Source organism: Uranotaenia lowii, chromosome 3 (genome assembly GCF_029784155.1).
Source record: "Uranotaenia lowii strain MFRU-FL chromosome 3, ASM2978415v1, whole genome shotgun sequence".
NCBI classification, from domain to species: Eukaryota; Metazoa; Arthropoda; class Insecta; order Diptera; family Culicidae; genus Uranotaenia; species Uranotaenia lowii.
In genome coordinates this window covers 240,872,047-240,895,143 of record NC_073693.1, presented here as the reverse complement: position 1 = coordinate 240,895,143, position 23,097 = coordinate 240,872,047, and the positions used below count along the sequence as shown (strand labels likewise).

Genomic DNA, 23,097 nt, shown 5'->3' with positions numbered 1-23,097 from the left:
TCTAAAACTCAATCGTTTTCAAAAGTGGAATGTTTATTAGTCTTATTATTAAACATGCGAAGGAAAATCGGCGAATATCGGTCGAAAGGCTTGAGCAACTAACGTTTTGGGAAAAAACGTTTCTAAAGTGCGTAAGACGGACACCTCAAGGTAACACGGACACATAAGTTTCTCCAGGTATTTCAAGTTTTTCATCAGTTTGATCCTCCATATGTCTCCAAAAGACCTTAGCAACAACAATTGTCCATCGAAAAGCACTCAGCATCTCAAACAGGCCATACAAACTTTAAAAACTGGATCTCCGTTGAAGACAGCGCCTAGAAAATAAAGAATTCAGAAAACAACACTGTTTCGCTTCTAGACTCGGACTAGTTGGTTTCATTTTTCTAAATGGTTGAAAACGTTCTCAAACACTAAACTCACAAAAGTAATAACTTTTACAGAAATTTTTCCGGTAAAATGTACCTGTTCTATGCAATGTTCGGTATACCTGACCATTTTTGAAAAGTGTATTTTGTTAACATGTTTTAGATTGCTATTGAAACAGTCTTGATGAAGGAAATTTACTAATTCCAATGGTTGATGTGATAGCAAACAACCTAAACTGCCCATCTGTACGACAACTGCGATGAAAAAAGCAATATCTGATTTTCTAATGCTATTCTACCTTAAAGTGTCCGTCTCACAGAACTTTCCAAGAAAAACTCATTTTTCGTTCATTTTACCTCAAAATTGATATCATTTAAATCATCTCTCTTGAGTGCCTGTTTCAAAAAAGTTCAATATTTTTAGAGTGGTCCTAGTTCCGGTGCGTTGGGAGAATGTAGGTTCTTGGTTTAAAAAAGTAAAGTGATTCCATTGGCTTCATATAACTACAGAGAATACTTTAAATTGTGGAACGAATGATAAGAGGTCAAAATGGGGCAAGATTACGCCATACAGATGAGTTTGGATTTTAAACTGATCAAATACAGAATATTTCAGTTACATACAGGAAAAAATAAAAAATACATTGTAAACTACACACTTTCAGCCAACTTTATGCTAAATTTCAAGCGGAAATAAAAGGGTGATTTTCTAAAGCGTTTGCAAAGTGATGCAATTTAATGTGGGGCACCCTTTATTTGAGTTATCGAATGTTTTGTGCTTAATTTGGTAGAAAAGAGTTTCAAGATTATTTGTACAACATTTGAATTGTGCTTCCAAGAATAGCACCTTTGCGGTTTTAGAAAAGGAGAATTCTCTTTATTAGATAAGTGTTAGGAGTAAAACAGCTGCGGCTGACCACACTCTTTTCCATCTCCTTAGTAGGATACTAAATTTTTTTTTACAGCTGATCAGTTTTTTTCTATCTCCTGTAAGTTGACTGTGCGTTCCTTACGGGATGAATCATCCAACCGGATGAAAATCCCCGAAAAAAAAAGACTGCGTTCAAAAATTTATTTACCAAAAACAATTCAACAAAAACAAATGGTTTCTGAAAAAGTTTAATAATATGTTCTTTTCTCTCTCTTATATTCCAGGAAACCTACCCCTCCACCCCACCAGTCTGGTTCGCGGAAAGCGAGGAAACTAGTATAACCAACGCCGTACAAATACTTACAAATACCCGTGGCCACGATAATCACGTTATAAATCAGGTAAGATTTTCTCTCTTCGTGGTAATATGCTGCGTTTCTTCTTGTTTATTGCGCCCTCTATTGGTACGAGTTTTTTCCCAGCATCATCTGACCATGGATGGCGGGTTTTGTTATTTTTCCGTTCTCCGGTCCCCCCATTTTTCAATAACCATTTTCTTCTGCAGCACACCACTTTTTTTTGTGCGGCGCCTTTGCCTCCACAAACTCCAGCACACCGGAGATTAGGAAATAAAAACAACATCAGCTGCTGAAGGGGGAAACTCCCCTCCTTCTCTTACTACGGATTGTGTACTGTTTCGTGCTGCTCTAATTGTGGCTCCCACCCAATTGAGCGCAAGACTTAGCTCAGCGTTCAGTACCGTTCTATTTGAATCTTGAATAACTTTTTCCCATCTCATTGAGGCTCTAGATATGAATAAAATTAAGAGAGGAAAACATAGCGTGCATTGAGCAATAGCCATTGATATGTTTGCATGTTTAGACTGATAATGAAGAAGTTTGAAAGATTGTTTTTGTGAAAAATAACGCGATCGATTTCAAAGAGGTTGAGTTATTTTTGGGAGAATAAAGCGTTCAGATGGGCTATTATTGCTTTATTTTTTATCAAACACTTCCGTTGTTGTTTTTTCCGCGTGTTTCACCTTGGAAATCGTTTATTTCGAATGAAATGCGTTATCCAGTCAGTAATGGTGCGATATCCGTGTACGTACGGCGTACATAAATGTGGAACGAGTGAAACGAGGAACCTTACTTGTACATTGGGTGTAGGGAAAAGCGATGAAAATTATTGTGTTGTTTCGGTTTTTCACTGCTGCTGCCCATTGCATAATGCCACGCTTCCAATCGAAAGTAAACATTTTTAATGATGAGACAACCACCATATATCGAATGGTGGCGCCAGGCGCCTTTAAACGCCCTAGTGGATGGGCTTGATTGAATCGCGATGTGTGAAATTGCCCTAGTGGCTCCTCTGTCGTCGTTTAATATTGTGCCATTCAAATTAGGTTTGGAATAAGTAAGAAGATATGAAGCTGTCGCACTTTTGTTTCAACAATCTTTCTTCTATCTGTTTGAACGAATCTGTTTGCGTTACTAGAATAACGGAAGCAAGTGTTTGTCGAAAGAGAATTGCTGGTGGTTCGAGGACTTGCCTATCCAATGACCTGTGCAGTTTTATTTATACACAGAAAAAAATAATGACTATTACGTGTCATTGAAAATGATTTCCTGTAAAATAATACAACCTGCAATTTCAAAAACAAGTAATTTTCAATTGATTGGTTTAAAAATAAAGGAAAAACCACTAAATATTACTGCAAATGTCCTGTAACAAAAAGGAGCAGGACATGTACTGTAGTTTTACAGGTCGAAGCATTTATTTTTAAATGAGATCATTACTTACAGGCTGGTTTTAAATTACAGGACTGTATTTTTTTTTTGTTTATCAAAATAAAAACAAAATCCACTTTCGTGTTCGACTCGAATAGTTCCACGAAAAAAAATAAACCAGCGGAAAACGCGTTGCTTAAACAGTTTGCTACCATATCTGTCGGACTCGGAAGTACATCGTCTGATGGAGGACAACGCATCTTTATCGACCAGGAACGGTGAATGCGAGAAATCCGTCGCTACGGGAAGTTCACTAAGCTGCTACCATGCGAGCTGCCTTCCCAGCACTGAATTCCATGAATTACACCATTACTTCCTGTTAGCATTTTTTACATACTATAGGAATATTGACTTAAGAAGACTTGAGCACTTTTCGTAAGTTTAACAGGATTGGAGTTCAAATATTTTTTTGCTACTTTTGAGTTCATTACAGTAGCATGGACGCTAACCACGGTTGTAATTTGCTGAATTTCAGCAGTATCACGCAGTATGGACTCGAACCGCGGTCGGTTTGTCAGTTGTTTTGTTTATTTTCTGGTTGAATTTGTGCATTTTTCCTCAATTTTGTTTGGTAAGTAAATCATAAACTAATTTGAAGCTTGAAATAAGTCTAATTAGTTTTTAATTCTCATGTTTTAGTGTTTCCAATTGAAATAAGTCGGCGGGATGCGGCCGTTTGGAAGAGCTGATCAACTACCATCACCACCATCGAAAATATTCTTATTTTGTTTCCCAGCCATGTCTCCAGTCTGGCTCTTTGCTGGCGAACTTCTGCTGTTCGTAAGCATCCGTTAACTTGCGCAATGCTTGCTTCCGATTCTGCTGCCGCTAGGAGTCCTGGTAACGGCTGGCGGGAACCTTCCGTCAGTTTTTATTTTCATGTCCGATGATGGGAACGATCAAAAGTTTCCCATGTTTGATTTTGGTGTCCTGGTGCCATTTGGGAACCAGGTGATCGTCGTCCGTTTTACTGGGAGGTTGCACATGATCGGAACTATCGACGGTTTCCTTATCGGGGCAAGTTCTTCATCTTACAGAACTTTATTCGGAACTAAATGAGGCCACTTCCTTAGCAATCGTTTGCAAAGCGATTTCGGAGGTAAATTTTATAATAAATTTTAAACATAAAAGAAATCATATTTGTTTTTTGTTCCCAGATTTTACTATTTCCCATTGGTTATTCGAACTAAATAAACCGCCCCCCAACCCCCCACCTCATCGGCGATCAAAATAAGATAAGAACTAAAGGGACCACAACAAGTTCGCGGGATGCGGCCCTTGAAAAAAGATGACCAACAACAAAAAGGAAGCATCCCTCGGATGGCTCTCGAGGACTGCATCTATGCATCTATTGCGCGCTATCTGGGAACGACTATCAGCTCCCTTAGGGCGCTTGTTCAATACTGTAATGTCTCTTGGTGTGATAACTCAAAGCCAAAGCACCGCTTCAAGTGAAGCTGTTCGTTTGATACAGTTTCAAATTGCCTCCTTCCCCCCTGAATTATTCAGCCGCTACATATACATGGACTGGACCACCAGATGATGGCGATCTAGAAGTTGGTCCGCCTCTCAGTTTGGACTGTTGCCCTTCTCCGAAGAAAGAGAAAAGGAAATTTTACTTGGTAGGTTCGTCTAAATTAAAATAAATTTCAATTCAGTTGCCTGGTTTGTGACTTTAAGAAATCGAATTTGAAAGAAGGACATTCTATAATTTCAGGCTTTGCTGTTCCTTCATCGACCGAAAAGGCCATTCGGGTTTCACGGATCTCTGCTAATGGTGGCCAAGAGGAATCAAATTTTTATATTAATCGGAACAACACGCCAAGATGTTCAAAATACAATAAATAGCGACCAGTATTAATCAACAGTATCGAGAAAGTCGTTAGATGGGGTATGAAAACTTGTATAATTCCCAATCAACGCAAATATTTAACATTTCCTTCATTGGCAGGTTAACTACATTGACTTCACCAAACAAATAGACGGCTAAGGTACCCAAAAAGCAACAAAACGGGGTTTCAGGGCCTTACGCCAAAAGTTTCTTCTGAGTGACGCATGCTATCAGGGATAGTTTTGAAAGGAGGAGCGGGGGGCAACTGCTTTTTTTGCATTCTTTTTGAGTTCCTTCGGATGGATTCCGGTGACGGTATTGATGAAGCTAGGTGAGTAAAATTTTATTAGATTTCTATTTGTTGTATGGATTTTTTGTTAGATTGAGAGGAAAACTTTCGGTGTAAATTAAAACTTAAATCGATTTGCATTTCAGAGCTGATCAAATTTTGAATTGTGGATCTGAAATATAACCTCAAAGTAGCATGCAATATTATTTTTGAATTTGATATCTAAATTGGAAATAAAGTTGTTTCAAAGTATCGATAAGAAATCTGAGTCTGTTTATGTTAGATAATTCTGTTTTTTATTCTGGTCGCATGGGATGAGCCTAATTATTAAAATGCACATTGTTAAAAAATTTTTTTCGTTTATTTTCAGCTTTCATCAGTGAACACGAACTTTACTCAAACTAGATCGGATTAAACTTTTCTTGGATAGAAATGTTTTGGTCACCTCAAGCAGTTATGTGGTTAAATGTACTGATTAGGAAAATGATTTTGTTATTGAATAATAAAATTGCCATATGTAGCATTAATATTGATGATGTCTCATTTCATTCCATTCGTAATTATTACTATAAATATGCACTGAACCCAAAATCACACTTAAAATACACTTGAAGTTTCACTTAAAAGTGGAAGTTCAGTGAATTCTTTCATTTCAAGTGGCTCATGTATATTTCACTTACCCCTCACTTAAGTTTCAAGTGACCGAATCAATGTTCACTAACTCATCGATTGAATTTTAAGTGACTGACACTTGAAATTCCTCTGAATGTCAGCTTACTTCACCGCCCACATAAATTTCATTACATGCTCACTTAAAATTCACTTGACCCGTCACTTAATTGTCTATTTCACTTGACTGGTCACTTAAAATTTAATGAATTTACGGGTAGCGAATGTCAGCTATGTTGTGAAAGATTGTTTTTATTATGGATACGTAACAGAGTTGTGTTTGAACTGGTAGGTGCAGAAAAAATGTAATTTATAAGTTTCATAGCAATTATATACTTCCAGAGCCCAAGAAAAATATCCTGCGAATCGAGTAGCACGTCGTAGTGCAACTATTCGTCCGAATGAGGGACCAAAATAGGAATCGGCAGAAGTTCTACAGAGCAACTATGAATAAACTTGCAATGGTGCGAAATCCTTGTTAAATGTAAGTTGTGATAAATTTTGAATAACCAAAATATTTCAATTTAACTTTTACTTTTCTTTCTGCTTCCTTTCAAACAGGTTCCGGAAATGCTCCTCATTGATATTTTATTTTGAGAATTTTCAAGTACAGTAGCAAATTAAAGTAAGTACATATAATGAAAAAGAAAAAGCATCGAAACATAATTTATGTTTAATTATTTTCAGAAAACATCAACCAAAACATTTGGAAAAAAACGAAAAAGCGGAATTAATACATTGATTTGAACCTATCAACAAATTAATAAATATTATCTTTTTTCAAATTCGTTAATAAAAAAATAATTGTTATGATTAAACAAAGTTGATTGATCATTGATATGCCGAAATTTCATCTTAAAATCACTATTACTGAAAGATTTGAACATTTTAAGCATAAATTTCATATTCACATCAGGCTCACTAGGAATTCACTTCGTCAGTCACTTGAAATTCACTTGACCAGTCACTTAAGTGAATTTCACTTGACGGTCACTTAAAATTCACATGAATAAATAAATGGCCAAAATTCACTCCAGAGGTCCCTTACATTTTAAGTGAAAATTATTTTCAGTGTGAAAATTAGGTAGAAACTACAACCCTGTACAATGTACACGGCTTTAAATTACAGTCCTGTAAAATCAAACCACACTGTAATAAAATTGTGTACTTGAAAATTACAGGCACGTAATTTTTTTTCGACCTGTCAAATAACAGGGAAAGTCCTGCTCCTTTTTGTTACAGGATTTTTGCTGTAATTTTACAGAAAATAATTTTTGCTGTGTATGTATTTTATCTATCAACTCTCTTGTAAATATTGGCGATATGTTTATTTTGTCGCTTATGTCAGTTGTAAATCTGTTGATTTCCCTTCCATTCGTAAATTGTTTTTATTAACTAGTGAACAAATTATGTGCAAAAGTAATTAATAAAAAAAAATAAATGGCTGTGTTCATATTCAAGATTATAAAAAAAATCATATCTTTCTTTTGTGAAACTTAAGTGACAAACATAACTTATGCTTATGCTTATAATACATACACAACAAGATCTTATTAGAATTGCGGTAGGTAGTCAAAGTAAATTTACTACTCATCTTTACTTGTCCGGGCCCACTGTGCAGTATTGGACGCAAAGACAACTGGAACACAGGGAGGAAGAAACCTGGACAACAGTACCACACGTTCCCATGAGTAAATAAGTGTTACGCTGGGAGAAAATCACGTGGTAAATCCACGTTTATGGATTGTATTCCTAGGCAGGGCGAGCCACCGCGTCACCGTAGTTTGCTACTTTGGGACCATGGATGCCATGGGACGACTCATGATTTACTCCACGTATAGCTCTTATTCCCTAAACTCCACCTTGGGCATCTGACCTTTTTTCTACCTCCTGTCGTTGAATTATCCTTTAATGGTAGGAGGTCATACTCGCGCTAATGCGCTCCACTGCATACTCATAGAAAAGACCACTTTAAGCAATACCTCTCCACATTACGACTAGAAGCCTGAACTCTCCTCTAGCGACTCGAGATCCGACATAACTTGTAATGACTCAAGACTCCCGCACGTCCTCTTCTTTTGACAACACGAGGCCTGATATCTCCTCTGACGACTCGCGAGTTGACCTCTCCTCGTAACGACTCGGAATAGGAGGTTCAAATTTTGAAGTTGTTGACGTGTTGAAATTAAACTGGGGCAAACTAAGATAGCAGGTTCTGTCGATTCCTCCATAACTAGGCATTCCGGGCAATAATGCGAGCTGATAAGCTTAATCCGATGAAAGTATTGTTTAAAGCACCCATGGCCCGAAAAAAACTGCGTCAGGTATCAGTTGACCTATCCATACTTCTGATTTACCCAGTCTGAAAGTCGCGGGATTAGCCTATGCGTCCATCTTGCTTTGTTCGATGCGTCCCATTGCTCCTGCCACTTGAACATTGACGCTGCTCGTTGAACTTTACGCACTCCTCTAACAGCTCTTGCTTCGTAACACTCCATATCCTCCGCCATAGTTATGTCGATGGGGATCATGCCCGTGATGACAAAAGCTGCATCTGCTGATATGGTCCTGTATGCACAGGAAACTCGCATGGCTATCAACCGATGTGTGCTCCGTAATTTGGATCTGTTGCGCTCTACCTCTATCGCGGAGCTCCAGGCCGCTCCTCCGTATCGTAGTTTCGACAGTGCTACGCTCACAAGGAGACGTCTCTTGCTACTCTTTGGACCATGGCAGTTCGGCAAAATCTAGGCCAATGAATCTATGACTTTCGATGCACTTTCACAACAGTATTTGACATGCACACTAAAGCTTAGGCGACCTTTACTCCAAGGTATTTAATAAATAAATATATTTTTTTAACTTAGCGGCCCACCACACTCCCCCATACCAAAAAGCTCATTTGAGCCCCCTGGTAATGGACGCTAACTGTTCTCAGCATGTCTGGTAGCAAACAAGAAAATAACATTAAAAACTAAAATTTCAGCTGCTGTTTCGAAGATGTCGTATCTCCTCCAACAGTAATCTCTATATGGGACGCAACTCTTTTATTGGTCACGAGTAGTAGTTTCAGCGTTAACACCTCATTATACATGGCATTCCAAAGCACAGGTCCAACTATGAAACCCTGTGGAACACCCGCTGTTAGGGCAGTTGATCGTAACCCAGTTTAAGTATCGTATGTCAGGACTCGATTTTCGAAGAAGTTTCCTATTATCCTGCAGAGGGTTTTGGGAACACGCATCCTGTGAAGCGCTTTGGCAATAGCTTTCCAGCGGCATTGTTGAAGGCATTCTTAACGTCGATCGTCACAATGGCGCAGTGACGAGCACCTGTCGCTTTTTTTATATGCGCGCTTCGCGTACTCTGTTACCATTCGGATGGCGTCCACCGTAGATCTCCACGCAAAATAATTTTCACTTAAAAAATAAGTGACATCTGTAGTAAATTCTCGCCATACGTAATTTCATTTGAATTTTAAGTGATGGTCAAGTGAATTCACTTAAGTGACCGGTCAAGTGAATTACACTATGACGTAAGAATGAAATTGTGAAGTGAAAAATCATGTGTAATTTAAGAGTGAATTAGGGTTCAGTGTCCCTTTCCGAAAACCGAACTGTCTGTCCGACAGTCCACTTCCGCCTTCTGTGTAGATAATAAGTCTGTTAAATATTATCCTCTCCAGTAGCTTACCAGTACGATGATGAATGCCCTGGGTGTTTCGGTAGTAACACCAACTTCGCCGTTTTCCACGGATTGGAAAATGATCCCTCGTCGAGACACTTTTGTAGCACCACTCTGAAAGTATCCGGAATGGTCTGTACCGCCACCTTCAGCACTGCATTTGGGATTCCGTCCGGACCAGAGGCTTTATTTACCGTAAGTTTCTTAGCGATAGCCATAAGTTCCCCGTTAGTTACTGACTCGATGTCGTGGGCGTCGTACGGGGTAAGTGGCCACTGCGTCGGGCCATGCTGTGGGAAAAGATGTGCAACGATCTTATTCAGTTTTTTCGGACACTTTTAAGTCGGCGACCTTGGGCCACCGATTCTCGCCAGGGCAACTCTATAGGTTTGGCCCCATGGGTCTACGCTCTGGCATAATACTCTGTAACAGTTCTCTTGGCCTGTTTTAATAGCTCGCTTAAGTGCCACCTTGGCTGCTCGGTAAACGGCACCCCTAGTTTCTCTATCGGCTTCGTTTCTCCCCGTTGAAGCTGATCAGACTGGTCAAGGCGACGATGGATGGAACGCAGTGCTGTGTGCGGATTTTGGGAGAATTGTCGAGTTCATTCGAATCGCGCAGGGGGCTTCGACAAGGTGATGGTCTATATCTGCATGATGTTCAACGTGCCGCTAGAAGGTGTTATTCGACGAGCGGTGGGCGAAATGCGGGGTACGATTTTCAACAGATCCAGTCAACTTATCTGCTTTGCCGATGACATTGATATAATCGGCAGATCATCTGCGGCGGTGGAAGAGATCTACCGCAAACTGAAACGGGAAGCAGGAGGGATTGGGTTGATGATTAATACGTCCAAGACGAAGTACATGCTGGCCTGCGGATCCGAGACCGACCAAACCCGCTTGTCAAGCAATAACAAGGTCACAGTCGACGGCGACGAGCTGCAGATAGTCGAAGATTTTGTCTATCTCGGCTCACTAGTGACCGCAGACAATGACACCAGCCGTGAGATCCGGCGGTGAATTATCAGCGGAAGTCGTGCCTAAATACTATAGACTCCACAAGCAACTGAGGTCGAGAGCCCTCGCACGAAGTGTAACCTGTATATGACGCTCATTAGACCGGTTGTTCTCTACGGGCACGAGACATGGATATTGCTCGAGGAGGACCTGCGTACACTCGGAGTATTCGAGCGACGAGTGTAAAGAACCATCTTTGGCGGCGTACAGGAGAACGGAGTGTGGAGGCGAAGGATGAACCACGAGCTCACGCTACGCGAACCCAGTATATAGAAGGTGGTGAAAGATGGCCAGATACGCTGGGCGGGACATGTTGCGAGAACGCCGGACAACTGTCCTGCAAAACAGGTGTTCGCTACGAATCCGGTAGGAACAAGACAAGCGGGGCGCAACGAGCGAGGTGGTTAGACCAAGTGGAGCGTGATCTGGCGAACGTGCGGTGTCCGAGAAATTGGGGAACGGTTGCCATGGACCGAGTGAATTTTAGGAATTATGTTCGTCAAGTTATGTCGTGAGACGGAATACTATGTAAATAAATAAATAAATTCTTGCCCGTTCAGCTCGTCGTCTGGCTTTTAGGCAGCAAGTACGAAGCTCAACAATTTCTGAGGTCCACCAGTAAGCTGGTCGTCGCCACCACTTCAGTGTATTCCTTCTGGGCATGGTCATGTCGAAAACCGCTACCATCATTTTCGTCAGTTGCTCAGCATTATGGACTTGCGTTGCATCCTGCATGTTTAAAGTCTGTTTCACATAGAATCTGGTCGGATAAAATAGATCATTTCTCCGCAAAGAAATAACGTACAACAAAAGTAAAAATGTCATTTTGTAGGGTTTTTATTGCACTTTAAGGAAAAAAATACATAAAAATCATTCGTCAGCTTTTCGGATGAATTTTCGACCTTTTTTTTGTAATACCACCCATCATTTTCTGCACAGTACTGCTGGTAACCTCATTCGTCATCTTGTTCCACCACTTTTCCATTTGAGCGGGTTTTTTTCATGGTTCTGCCACAGTTCTTCAGTTTGCCCTTAACTTTCTTCTTTGACTCAAAGGCGTCATTGATAGTAGGCCACACCTCTCAGAGTAAGGAGGTAGCCGTACGGGATCTTGCCAGGGCAGACGGCGTAATGCGTACCGCAGAAATTTTTTCTGGATTCTTTCAATCCTGTCGCTGTGGACGGAGTGGTAGGGTGCCCAAAGTTTTCAATGCGTACGGGTCTTCAAAACTTGACGTATTCCGACGAAGAAAACCGAGTAAAGCAAAGCCTTTGGCTGTAGTCGTCGCGACATGCTGGGAAAAAGTGAGCTTTTGATCAAAAGTAACCCCAAGATCTTATATGGAGGTTACCCTTTCGAGTGAGCTTCCACTTAAAGCGTAGTCGTAAACGATTGAGGATCTACTTCTAAAGAAGCTTATGCACTTACACTTACCGCCATTGACTTCCATTCCATGTATATTGCATCACGCCAGTAATCTGTCGATGTCATCTTGAAGCGCAGCGCAATCCACTATTGAATCTATGATTCGATAGATCTTCAAATCATCAGCAAACAGTAGTGTAAGGTGATCGCTCCTAGGTACGCTACTGATCGCAGCCCATCAATGCCCCCCCATTATCGGTGCGGTGGGCCGTTGGGAGAAGTTTTTCACGATCGCAGAACAATAGCCCAGCGATCCTCTCCACGAAGACGAAACTCACCACAACCGGCTGGCTGGCTGGTAGTAGACGATTGGCAAGACAGTCCAGTCTAAGTCACCGTCCGTTGCCGCCACGCGTGTCGTATTTTGTCACCTTAATGTTAGATGTTAGAAGTTAAGAATAGTTTGTAATAAAATATCAAGTCGAGTTGTGTGTTTAAATTTAAATCGCGTGTGATCTTGTTGAACCGATGACGGCAAACCAAATGGCTCAAACCGCCAACAATTAAAGTACATGCAACAGCCAATAAGGGCCACAGTCCATCGTGTGAATCCTAACATCTTTCCCCCATGTTGGACGGAGGACGGCAGCACCAGCTATCATCGCTAAACCCAGACGGTAAGGTGCAGAGACAAAAAGGTCGTTGACCCCCAACACCCAACAAGTAGTTTCGGTGATTGAAGGCATGATGCTAAATCGTTTATAAACAGCACAAAGATAAGCGGTCCTAAGTGGCTGCCCTGCGGTACACCAGACGGCATGTTGAACGCAGTAGAGTGAGTACCACGAATGTTGATAAAACCTCGACGGTTAAGCAGGTACAACGACAACCATTTGGTTACCCATACAGGAAAGCCATAGCGAGTAAGTTTTTCTATGACGATTCTTTGTGGAACTTTATCGAAGGCCAGTCGATTTTGGATATTTCAGGAATTTCGCGATCTTTACCACTGGCCACGTCGGTTTCTCTACGTGAGTGTGCAGAATTTTCTCTCACCTTTCGCGTCGATAACTTTTGACTGACTGCTTCAATCTTGATGAAATTTTCACCACTAAGTAAACAAACCATCCGGATCAAAACACTGTCAATAGATTCGCGATGTGACAACTAGAGGCGCTGCAGTAAATGAAAAGATGCGACCAGATTCTATGTGAAACAGACATTACAGCTTCGGTGCACAGTTCCTTATCGAAAACTTTGGTCTTCCATCTCCGCTCATGGACTGGCAGTTGCCTTACTGCCACCGGATTTCGGTCTCCTACGCTATAACGTATCGCCTGTGCTTATAATCGTCACACACTCTCCATTTCATGTCAGTTCTTAGGATGGGCTCGCAAAGGTAATATCTATCACTGACGTTCGCTGACGTTCACTGACATTTTTATACCCTTATTAAGTCAACAGCTGAATGATCGCCATTTTTGCCATAATTTTTAATTTAGAAGATTTCTCCACCGAGAAATTTGAATTACAATTGCATAACCACGCATCGCATTATCCAAATGACTCTAATTTTACTGTTTTTTTTTTCTTCGCCAACAGGTTGATATACTATTACGAGAGTTATGCCGGCTTCACACAGTCCCGCTGCCGCCGGATCTGGACAATCTGGCGATACCGTTCCAGCATCACCCACCCGGCACACCTTCCCCGCTGCAGCTAGCATACCTGCAAGGAAGTGGAGGCGGCGGCGGAGGCCATCATCATCTGCAGCACCTGCAACAGCACCAACAGCAGCAAGCCCAGCAACAGCAGCAGATAGACGAAATAGATTCAGACTGTGATGACATCGAGGATGTGGTGGGCGAAAGCGATCAGGACAGCGAAGGCGAGGAGGATCTTCCGCTGGAAATGGACGACGGACGGAGTACAGCCAAGGTAAGGAAGCACCCCCCCCCCTCTGTACCATACATACGTCAGTAATTATTGTCACATCATTTGGCCTCCTTTAGAAGCCTTTCGGGGTGTGAAATTGACACACTTTGTTGGTTGGGTGCCTTATCGTGGTGGCGTGGTGACCTATTTCCACTGCTTTGTTGGAACCTCGTTTTTTTCTCTGCCTTCGTTCGCCAACATTGCTTATGCGCTATGCATGCATGAGCTGTTTTATTGTAGGCTTTGCGAATTTGTTTCGAGCTCCATACACGAATCAATTGTTTGTCAAATGAGGAGCCCGTTTATCAGCAATGTTTTCGACGAGAGATTCTACCCTCGATTCTGCTCGTGCTCTTTTGCAAAATACTTTAAAATCGTGGTCTTATGTTTGACAAACCACGTGGGCACTTGAACGCCCATACCCCATAGAAATCGTAACGAAATTCACATCGGTATCGTTTTTTTTGCACTCATTCATTGCTCGATATTTTTCGCATGATTGTACTGCTGGCTGACCTGAGGAGAAGGCCATCGCCACCGACCATTGGATGGCTAAGTGCATCTACTACCTTGTGCATGTGTTGTTGTCCCAGGAAAGTCATAAGTTAAACAATAGTTCTTGGCACATTTAGATGCCGGCAGCAGTAAAAGTGGTGGCACTGTTTACAAAGTGGTTTGGCGCACGATGCTGGTCCCACAAATTGCAGAAGGAGCTCCTAGGAGTATTTACGTGGCACCACAGACTCGTAAATTGATAACTATATTTAATTTTTCTTCGATAACAGAATTTTCTTTGACTTAGGACAAACTCTTGAAAAAATAGGGTAAGGATAAGTATTGAACAAATGATTTATACTGAGTGTTGGATGCAAAATATTTTGGTATGTGTTCAACAATGGAAATCTTATTAGCTAAATTTAAAATTGGAGCTAATAAGACTCCAAGATTACGCATATCCATAATTTGAACTTATTGTTACTTTTCTGCCGTTGAACGCACATGTTACAATTTAATTAGAATTTTTTTGATTTGGTGTTTACTCGATGTTTTTCATTTTCATTTTTAAAGTCTTAGATATTATAAAAATTTAGAGTTTGAATCAAACATAATAAACATACAACGGCAGTTTACTATCTGATAATGCTTTTTCCCCAAATTATACAGATCTCAAACCTGCTTAGTAAGAGTGAGGTGCTTTTTTGCAGAAATTGTATAAATTTGTAAGAAAATTTGTTTAGCTTCGTTTTAACTTCGGTACCCAAGTAATAATTTAAGCTTTATTATGGTAAGCAAAATTTCGTTTGGGCTATAGCATTAATCTTCATAAAAAGCTAAAGCGCATTCTATAACATCACCTGGACTCTAATAAAGCCAGAATCAGGCTATTTGGCCCTACCCTAGAAACGTCATCAAGACATATCATTGTTGGTCATCAATGTTGGTCACCGAAGCTTTTAAAAAGCTATTATTAAACATGTTAGAAATTTTTGTTTTTTTCGATTCTGTGAGTTCTCGGAGTTTTTTTTCCAGCAACCATAATGGTTGATGAATGATGATTACATTATTCAGATATGATCTGGTAAAATTAATAGCCAAAATACCAATGTTTTAACCATATTATGAGCCTCGTTTGTACTGCTAGTGAAGATTTTAGGTAAAATGTGTATGAAATAGTATCTTAAAATAAATGCGCCTCGTCAAATCTGATGGTCAATCATGATGGAATTGATGGAAAAAGGCCTGAAAAAATATTTTCCAATGCTTGCATTGTGAATCCATCAACATGGCGTCATTTTGTGCCCTTCGATTTTGCAACCAACCTGGCGTTAGTCAATTCTTCTTCTTCTTCTTCTTCTTCGTTTTAGTTTATTTTGGCCAGAGAATGGAACTCTATAACACCACTTTTCATTTGATTTTAACTTGCACGGTTTTAACTCGAGTAAGTGTTGCCAATTTTGTTTCTAGATTTTGAACTTTGCTTTTTCTAGAAAACTTAAAACTTCTTTCATTCTTTTTTCGTCGAAGTCTCGAATAAGTTCGAGAAGATTGCTGAATTTTTCCCAATCGTAATAGTTTCGTAAGTGATTGTAGTTTATGCAGCTTAAAATGGCGTGTTCGCTGGTGAAGGGTACTTCACATAGTTCACAACTCGATGTGTCACGTACTCTCATAATACCAAGCCAGTAAGGTGAGAAATCGTGACCACTTAACAGTCGATTCATTGTTCGAACTTGAATATTATTCAATTTGGTATTCCAATACCATGGTTTTTCGTGAAAAGCAGATTGAAATCGATAGAACTTCGTTCCTTTATTCGTGATGTTGGTATATTCTTTATACCATTCGTTAATTGAAGTGAACCAATCTTGTTTCGTTTTGAGTGTTTTATCACTTAAGCGAAATTTGTTTATCATCACACATGGGCTTGATAATCCTTGCTTTGCTAAGTAGTCTGCCTTTTCATTTCCGTTGATTTGGATGTGTGCAGGGATCCACTGTATCGTCGTCTTTTTTAACTCAGCAAGAGTTAATATTTTAAAAGTCAGTTCATCAAACTCATTCGTTTCTAGGTGTTTTTTTAAAATCATACATGATGCTTGGGAGTCTGTCAGGATCAAATTTCTGTTTGTGTTATCCGGCTCGATGGCTTCCAGTGCTGTTTTGATGGCAATCAACTCAGCTGTAGTTATTGAAACTTCATTTGCCAACTGTATGCTGATTTCTTTATTGTTGTATATTTCAAAAACTCCTATTCCACATTTATTCTCGCTTTTAGATGCATCCGTATAAATTAAATTATAGCATGGGTATTGTGTATTGAGCATGTTCATAACTTCTTTCCTCATAACATCTGCTGTCTGTTGTTTTTTTCGTATTTGTGTGTTTATTATTTGATCCTGAACTGATACTGTAATTACTTGATTATTTGTGCTGCGCTGAACGTATAGTTGTTGGAATTCGTCTGCATATTTGAGGAACATTTGTTCTATAAAAGTATATCTTTTTTCTAAATTTCCTGTTGGATTTTCTAACGATTGTAGTTGTTGTGCAATAAGATCGTTCCTATAGATATGATGCATTATTCGTTTTTTTGCCAGGTATTCTCTTTTCATGTATAATGGACCTTCTCCTGCTATTGCTGCCAAAGTGTTTACAGGCGTCGATTTGGTACAGCCAGTGGCGATTCGAAGGCATTGTCTGTTTGTGATTTCTAGTTTATTGATGTAAGTTTTATTTGTTCCTCCGTAAATTGTTGATCCATAGTTTAAAAAATTCCCATATAGAGCTTTATGGTATAACATCATTACCCGGGGGGTAGCTCCCTTTTTGATGGTTCCAATAATTTTAAGCATGTTCTGTCTTTCATGTACTTTTTCAATTATTGTTTTCACATGTGTGCCATATTTTAGTGGTTGATCTAATGTTATGCCCAGGTACTTGTATTTTCTGACCGTTTCCAATAACTCACCATTTATCTTAAGATTTAAAGTTTTATCACTGTTTTTGAATATCATTGCTTTTGTTTTTGCGCAATTAATGACTAGTCCTAGTTCTGAGGCTTTCCTAACAAAAACATCAATTTGTTGTTGCATTTTTTCTATAGCTCGTTTTTCATTTTTAAGTCGAACTAATTTGAAAAAATCGTCGGCGAATTGCAGTGTTATTTCGTTTGGGTCTAAGTTTGTTTCATGGAGGCTTGAGGTGTAAATATTGAAGAGGGTTGGAGAGAGAACATCTCCTTGTGGTAATCCACTAGAAACTACGTGTTCCACTCGTCCTTCTTCCGTGTATATTATGGTTTTTCTATTTATTAGAAAATTATATATCCACGTAATACTGTCAGGACTAAAGTTATGTTCTATCATAATATTTCGCAGTTTGTTGACATTTATAGAATTGAAAGCATTTTTGAAATCAAAAAATACTCCAATCACTGTCATACCTTTTCTTTTACTTTCCATTATGTAGTTTGTGGCATATGTAACGCAGTGTTCTGTTGACATGTTTTTTCGAAAACCAAAGGATGTTTCCGGAAGTATTTTTGACATCTGTAGTGTTTTGTTAATATCCTCTAATACCGCTGTGTTCAAAGTTTTTGTGATAGTAGAAATAAGGGCTATAGGTCTGTAGGATGAAACTTCTCCTGCTGGTTTATCAGGTTTCACAATAGGAATAATTTTTATCTCTTTCAGATGATCTTGTAAACATCCTTTTCTCCACATTTCGTTTAAGCAATCAATAATTTTTGCGGTGGTTTTCCAATCTAATTGTCTCAGCATATCATATGTCAAATTGTCTGTTCCTGGTGACGATCTTGTCGGTTTTTTTGCTATAATAGATGACCATTTTGTTGTGTTCACAATGGAGGACCTAGTGTTTTCAGAGGGTGGTATATTATCTTCTATTCTGCTTTCACCGAAATTTAACATTAGGAATTCATTAGCTAGTTGTTTATTTTGTATAATACAGTTATTATTGTAGTTACTAGTTGGTAAAGTTTTTAAATTTTTTACAAGTTTCCAATTATATCTCATGTTTTGGGGATCAATTGAAGCTGATAGTTCTTGAAGTTTTTCCCTGATGTGGGTTAGCTTAGCCTTTTGGAATTTAGCTGTGGCTTTCTTCCATCCTATCAAGTTCATATTGTTACAACATTCATGATACTTTTTTAGTGCGTTTTGTTTTTCTAAGTAGAGTGTGGATAAATCATCACTCCAATAGTATTTGGGCATATAATCACTTGTTTTTTTGTTATTTTTCAATATCGTTTTGGCTTTTCCTGCAAGCTCTTGTAGATCATCAAATTCCCAGTGCTCTATTTTTGCTATTTCTTCTCTTATTGTTTTCCTGTCATAATACGTTCTATGTTTTTTCGTCCATTGTAGTTCAGCAGTCATTACGATAAATAGATGACCACTACCTCCAAAGGTTTTTTGTAATGTTGACCATTTGATTGAGTTGAACAAGTTTGCAGAACAGAACGAAAGGTCTATAGCACTAAGACGTTGGTTATGAATTCCTGGTATAAAAGTTTTATTTCCATTGTTTAGCAATGATAGCCCAGATTCAACTATAGCTTCGTGGATAACCCTTCCTTTCCCTTGAGTTGTTTCGCAGCCCCATATTTCATGGTGGCTGTTGAAGTCACCACCTACAATAACTTTATTATAATTTTGTAGTTCTTGTATTAAAATTTCTATAGCGGTTTTCAATTCATCAGTACGGATACGAGGATTAACATATACAACAACTAGTACAATATCTAACTTGGTCAACCTAATTCCTAATGTTTCAAATTTCTCTGTAGTCGTCAAATTTAATTTAGTAAAATGAAAATTATCACAGATGTAGATAGCAACTCCTCCATGAGAATCTTCTCGAGGAGAAAGTATACTATGGTAGCCTCTTATGGTGTAACGTTTAGTTGTGGTTTGATTCGGGTTAACCCAAATCTCCGTTAGTAGTGCTGCATCATATTTGTTTGTATTGAGCTCATGTATTAATTCATTTTTGTTTTTTGAAAGACTTTGTATGTTAGTTTGAAGAATTTCAAATTTAGTCTCCATGTTTGTGATTGTGAAATTATCATGGACCACCGTCGTGGTGATCAGCAATGTTTTTCAGTTCCCCAACAATGCTAGCTGTGATTGCATCACCCGTTACACCATGATTACGAAGAATTTCCGCTATTTTTGTAATTAAACAAGAAATAATAATATTATATTCTTGTTTCTTCTCATTCGTATTTTTTATTTCTTGACGGAATCTGTCTACCTCTGAAGTTCTATGTGTGTTAACTATTCTTTTGTTATTGCTTTCTTCTTTTTCCTCCTCAAGCCTCCTTTTTCTAAAAAAATCTCTCTTAGACATTCCTAGCAAACTTGCTACTCCTGTTTCTTCTTCTTCAGTTTCATTTGTTTTTGTTTTCCTGTTATTTATTATAGGTTTATTTCTCTGAAGATTAAGCTTCATATTCGGAGTCGATTTATTGTTTGTTCCGAAATTATTTGTGGAACTCTTATTTCCGTTACTCACGACATTAGCAAAAGTTTCTGGTAATATGGGGAATTCTTCCATATTTCGGAGCATGTCAAATTGATTTTGTGTGGGAATATGGAATAATTCTCTAGCCTCTTGATATGTCAAATTGCGTCTTACCATTATTGTTTGAATTTCGTTTTCCTTTTTTCGTTTGGGGCAGCTTCTATCTGTAGTAATATGTCCTTCCTGTTTACAGTGAAAACATTGAGGTGTCCTTTGGCATGGTTCGTGGTCTTCCTTCATTTCGTCTGTGCAGTTCTTGCATCTTATTATGGGACTCTTACAGTTTTTCGATAAATGGTTGTACCTGAGACATTTAAAACAGATAACAGTACGAGGAATGAACGGGTCAACACGGTTTATTACAGAATACAAACGTACCCACCTTGGCAACACATTATTTCTAAAAACAATACCTACTCTATTTGTCGGGATCCTTCCTTCGTCTGTTTTTCTGGTCATTCTGAACACTGATTCTACTCTAATATCACAGATTATGTTTTCTAGGATTTCATTGTCATCAATTTCCGTCGGAATGTCGGATATTACTCCCGTAACCGTGACAAACTTTTTGGGAATGTATGCTTTGTACCCCTTTAAACGAAGATTTTGACAGTCAGCTAATCTGTTAGCATCTCTCATGTTCCCTACATAAACCGTTGCTTTATTGCGTCCTGTTTTTTTAATGTCCTCAATACATTTGTCGAATCCCATTTGGTTTAGTAGTATGCCTATTTGTAGTCTATTAATTTGTTTTCTTTTATCAAAATCAGTGTTTTCAACAATTACTCGGAATGGTCTGCTATCTCCATCGCAGTAATGATATGTTTGGAATATTTTTTTAGGTAATGGTTCGTGTTGACTTACGTTTTTCGTTGAATCCTGTGCATCATTCGAGTTTTTGTTTATATCTACCATATCCTCTTCAACAGTGATCTGCATTGGTGTAAGGTTATGTTTTTCGTTTTCAGCAGCTGCCCCCACGGGGGCAGCTTTGTTTATGCTCATTCCACCTATCCAAGTAGGTTTTTTTCACAATACCACAATTTAAAATAATCAATTTGTCAAATTATCACAGATTAGTGCCTTAATTATTAATAAAAACAGCACAAAACAGCTTAAAATTGTTATCACAAATTGGCAACACACATCAAGCTTTCGCACATCAATCCGCAATCCCGTTCCAATCGAATGAGTGGTCGAATGCAATAGATCGTTAGTCAATTCGATTTTACGTTTCTCTCGCAAGCCAACCAATTACACGCTTAGGATGAGTTCCTCATTTTTGAGTTGTTTATCATTAGTACAGTAAATGAGGACAGATTTTTTGAATGAAAAGGGATTGGTTGTGAATGACCCGTGTAATAAATCATGAGTTGAAGTCAAATTTCGTTGTCTTGAGATCCAAGATGGCGGCTTCCGCTGAACTTTAAAATGTTGTAAATGACTTGAAATCGCATGAAACCCCAACAAAATGGGTATCGGGTGAAAGGGCTAAACGAGTAGAAGTCGAATTTTGCTATCATACGCCATCTTGAAAACCAAGGCGGCATTCGCTCAACTTTTATTGCTTTAATGCTGACAAAAGGTCGCATTAAACCACCACTATACGGGTATTGAGTGAAAAGGCTAAACTAGAAGGTGTCGATTTGTTTTCATTCCGACTCCATCTTGAAATCCAAGATGGCAGCTTCCACTGAACTTTAAAATGCTGTTAATCACTGAAAATCGCATGAAACTACCACAATATGGGTATTGGGTGAAAGGACCAAACGAGTAGAAGTCGAAATTTACTGTCAAACGCCATCTTGAAACCCAATATGGCGACTTCCCCTAAACTTAAAAATGATTTTAATCACTGAAAACCGCATGAAATTACCACATTATGGATATTGAGTAAAACGACTCAACTAGAAGAAGTCGAATTTCGCTATCTGACGCCATCATCAATCCAAGATGGTGGCTTTTGCTATTCTTTTCAAAGCTGTAAATAACTGAAAATCTCATGATACATCCACAATACTGGGTATTGGGTGAAAGGGCTACACAAATAAAAGTCGAAAATCGTTGTCCGACGCCATCATGAAAGCCAAGATGGCGGCTGCCGCTCAACTTTGAAATACTATAAATGACTGATAATTGCATAAAACCCCCACAATATGGGTATTACTTCAAAGCGATCAACGAGTAGAAGTCAAATTTGACTATCTGACGCCATCTTAAATGCGAAGATTGCGGTTTCCGCTGAACTTTAAAATGCTGTAGATGACTTCAAATCTTCACAATATTGGTATTGGGTAAAGGAGTGGAACCAAGAGAAGACAAATTTCGCTACCAAACTTCATCTTGAAATACAATATGGCGGCTTCCGCTTAGCTGTTAAATACTGTTAATCGCTAAAAATCGCATGAAACGCCCACAATATTTTTATTGGGATCAAGGGCGAAACCAGTAGAAGTTGAATTCCTCTTTTTTACTTTATCTTGAAATTCAAGATGGCGGCTTCCGCTGAACTGTGAATGATTAAAAATCGCTCGAAAGCTTTACAATAATGGTATTAAGTGAAAGGGCTAAACAAGAAGAACCAGAAGCCTTTTGTTTGGCAACACGCCCAAACTTTTTGTGATGCCAAAATCGAACGATTTTTCTCTCAACTTTTTTTTTTTTTTTTTCACTTAATACTACATTAAAACTACTACTTTTAAGACAATTTCCGATCATTTCAAATCACTTTTATTATTTTTTATTATGTTTCTAATGCATTTAGCACTTTTCTTGTTTCGTTTATAGTTTTTTTTTGCCATTTATGTCATTCTATTATTCCTATCATGCAATTATGTCTAAATTGTATTGGTCTTATTCTAGCGAAAACTATAAGGTTTTGTTGTTTCTGTTAACCGTTTGGTTTAGGCACATGTGCCAAAATCGAATGTTGCCAAAAACGAACGGGGTCTGTATTGTGGTGGTTTTTGTGGGATTTTCAGTCACTTACAGCATTTCAGAGAGTCGCGAAAAGAGATATTTGACTTCTATCGTTTAGCCTTAGCACCCAATACAATATATTTGGGAGTTTCATGCTATTTTCATTCATTTACAGTATTTTTAAGTTCAGCTGAAGCCACCATATTGCATTATTATTATTATTATTAATAGTTTATTATAGAGGATTTTCACTAATACTAGTCCTTCGTCCTCTGAGAGAAAGAAAAAAAAAATACATACAAAAATACACT

At 38.7% G+C, this 23,097-nt stretch overlaps 1 protein-coding gene and 1 long non-coding RNA gene across 12 annotated transcripts in view; both read left to right on the top strand.

The window, feature by feature from the left end:
* The window catches only part of LOC129751287 (ubiquitin-conjugating enzyme E2 Q2-like), a 52,258-nt gene that overhangs the window by 20,027 nt on the left and 9,134 nt on the right, over positions 1 to 23,097 (top strand). For all 11 annotated transcript variants that reach the window (XM_055746697.1, XM_055746699.1, XM_055746696.1 and 8 more), the window contains 2 exons: positions 1,524 to 1,640; positions 13,490 to 13,825. In XM_055746697.1, the coding sequence (XP_055602672.1) occupies positions 1,524 to 1,640; positions 13,490 to 13,825 (453 nt within the window). The remainder of the gene's footprint in view (positions 1 to 1,523; positions 1,641 to 13,489; positions 13,826 to 23,097) is intronic.
* Positions 3,671 to 5,118, top strand: LOC129751288 (uncharacterized). Its single transcript, XR_008738664.1, has 3 exons — positions 3,671 to 4,651; positions 4,747 to 4,920; positions 4,981 to 5,118. It is a non-coding gene; the product is annotated as an uncharacterized LOC129751288 (long non-coding RNA).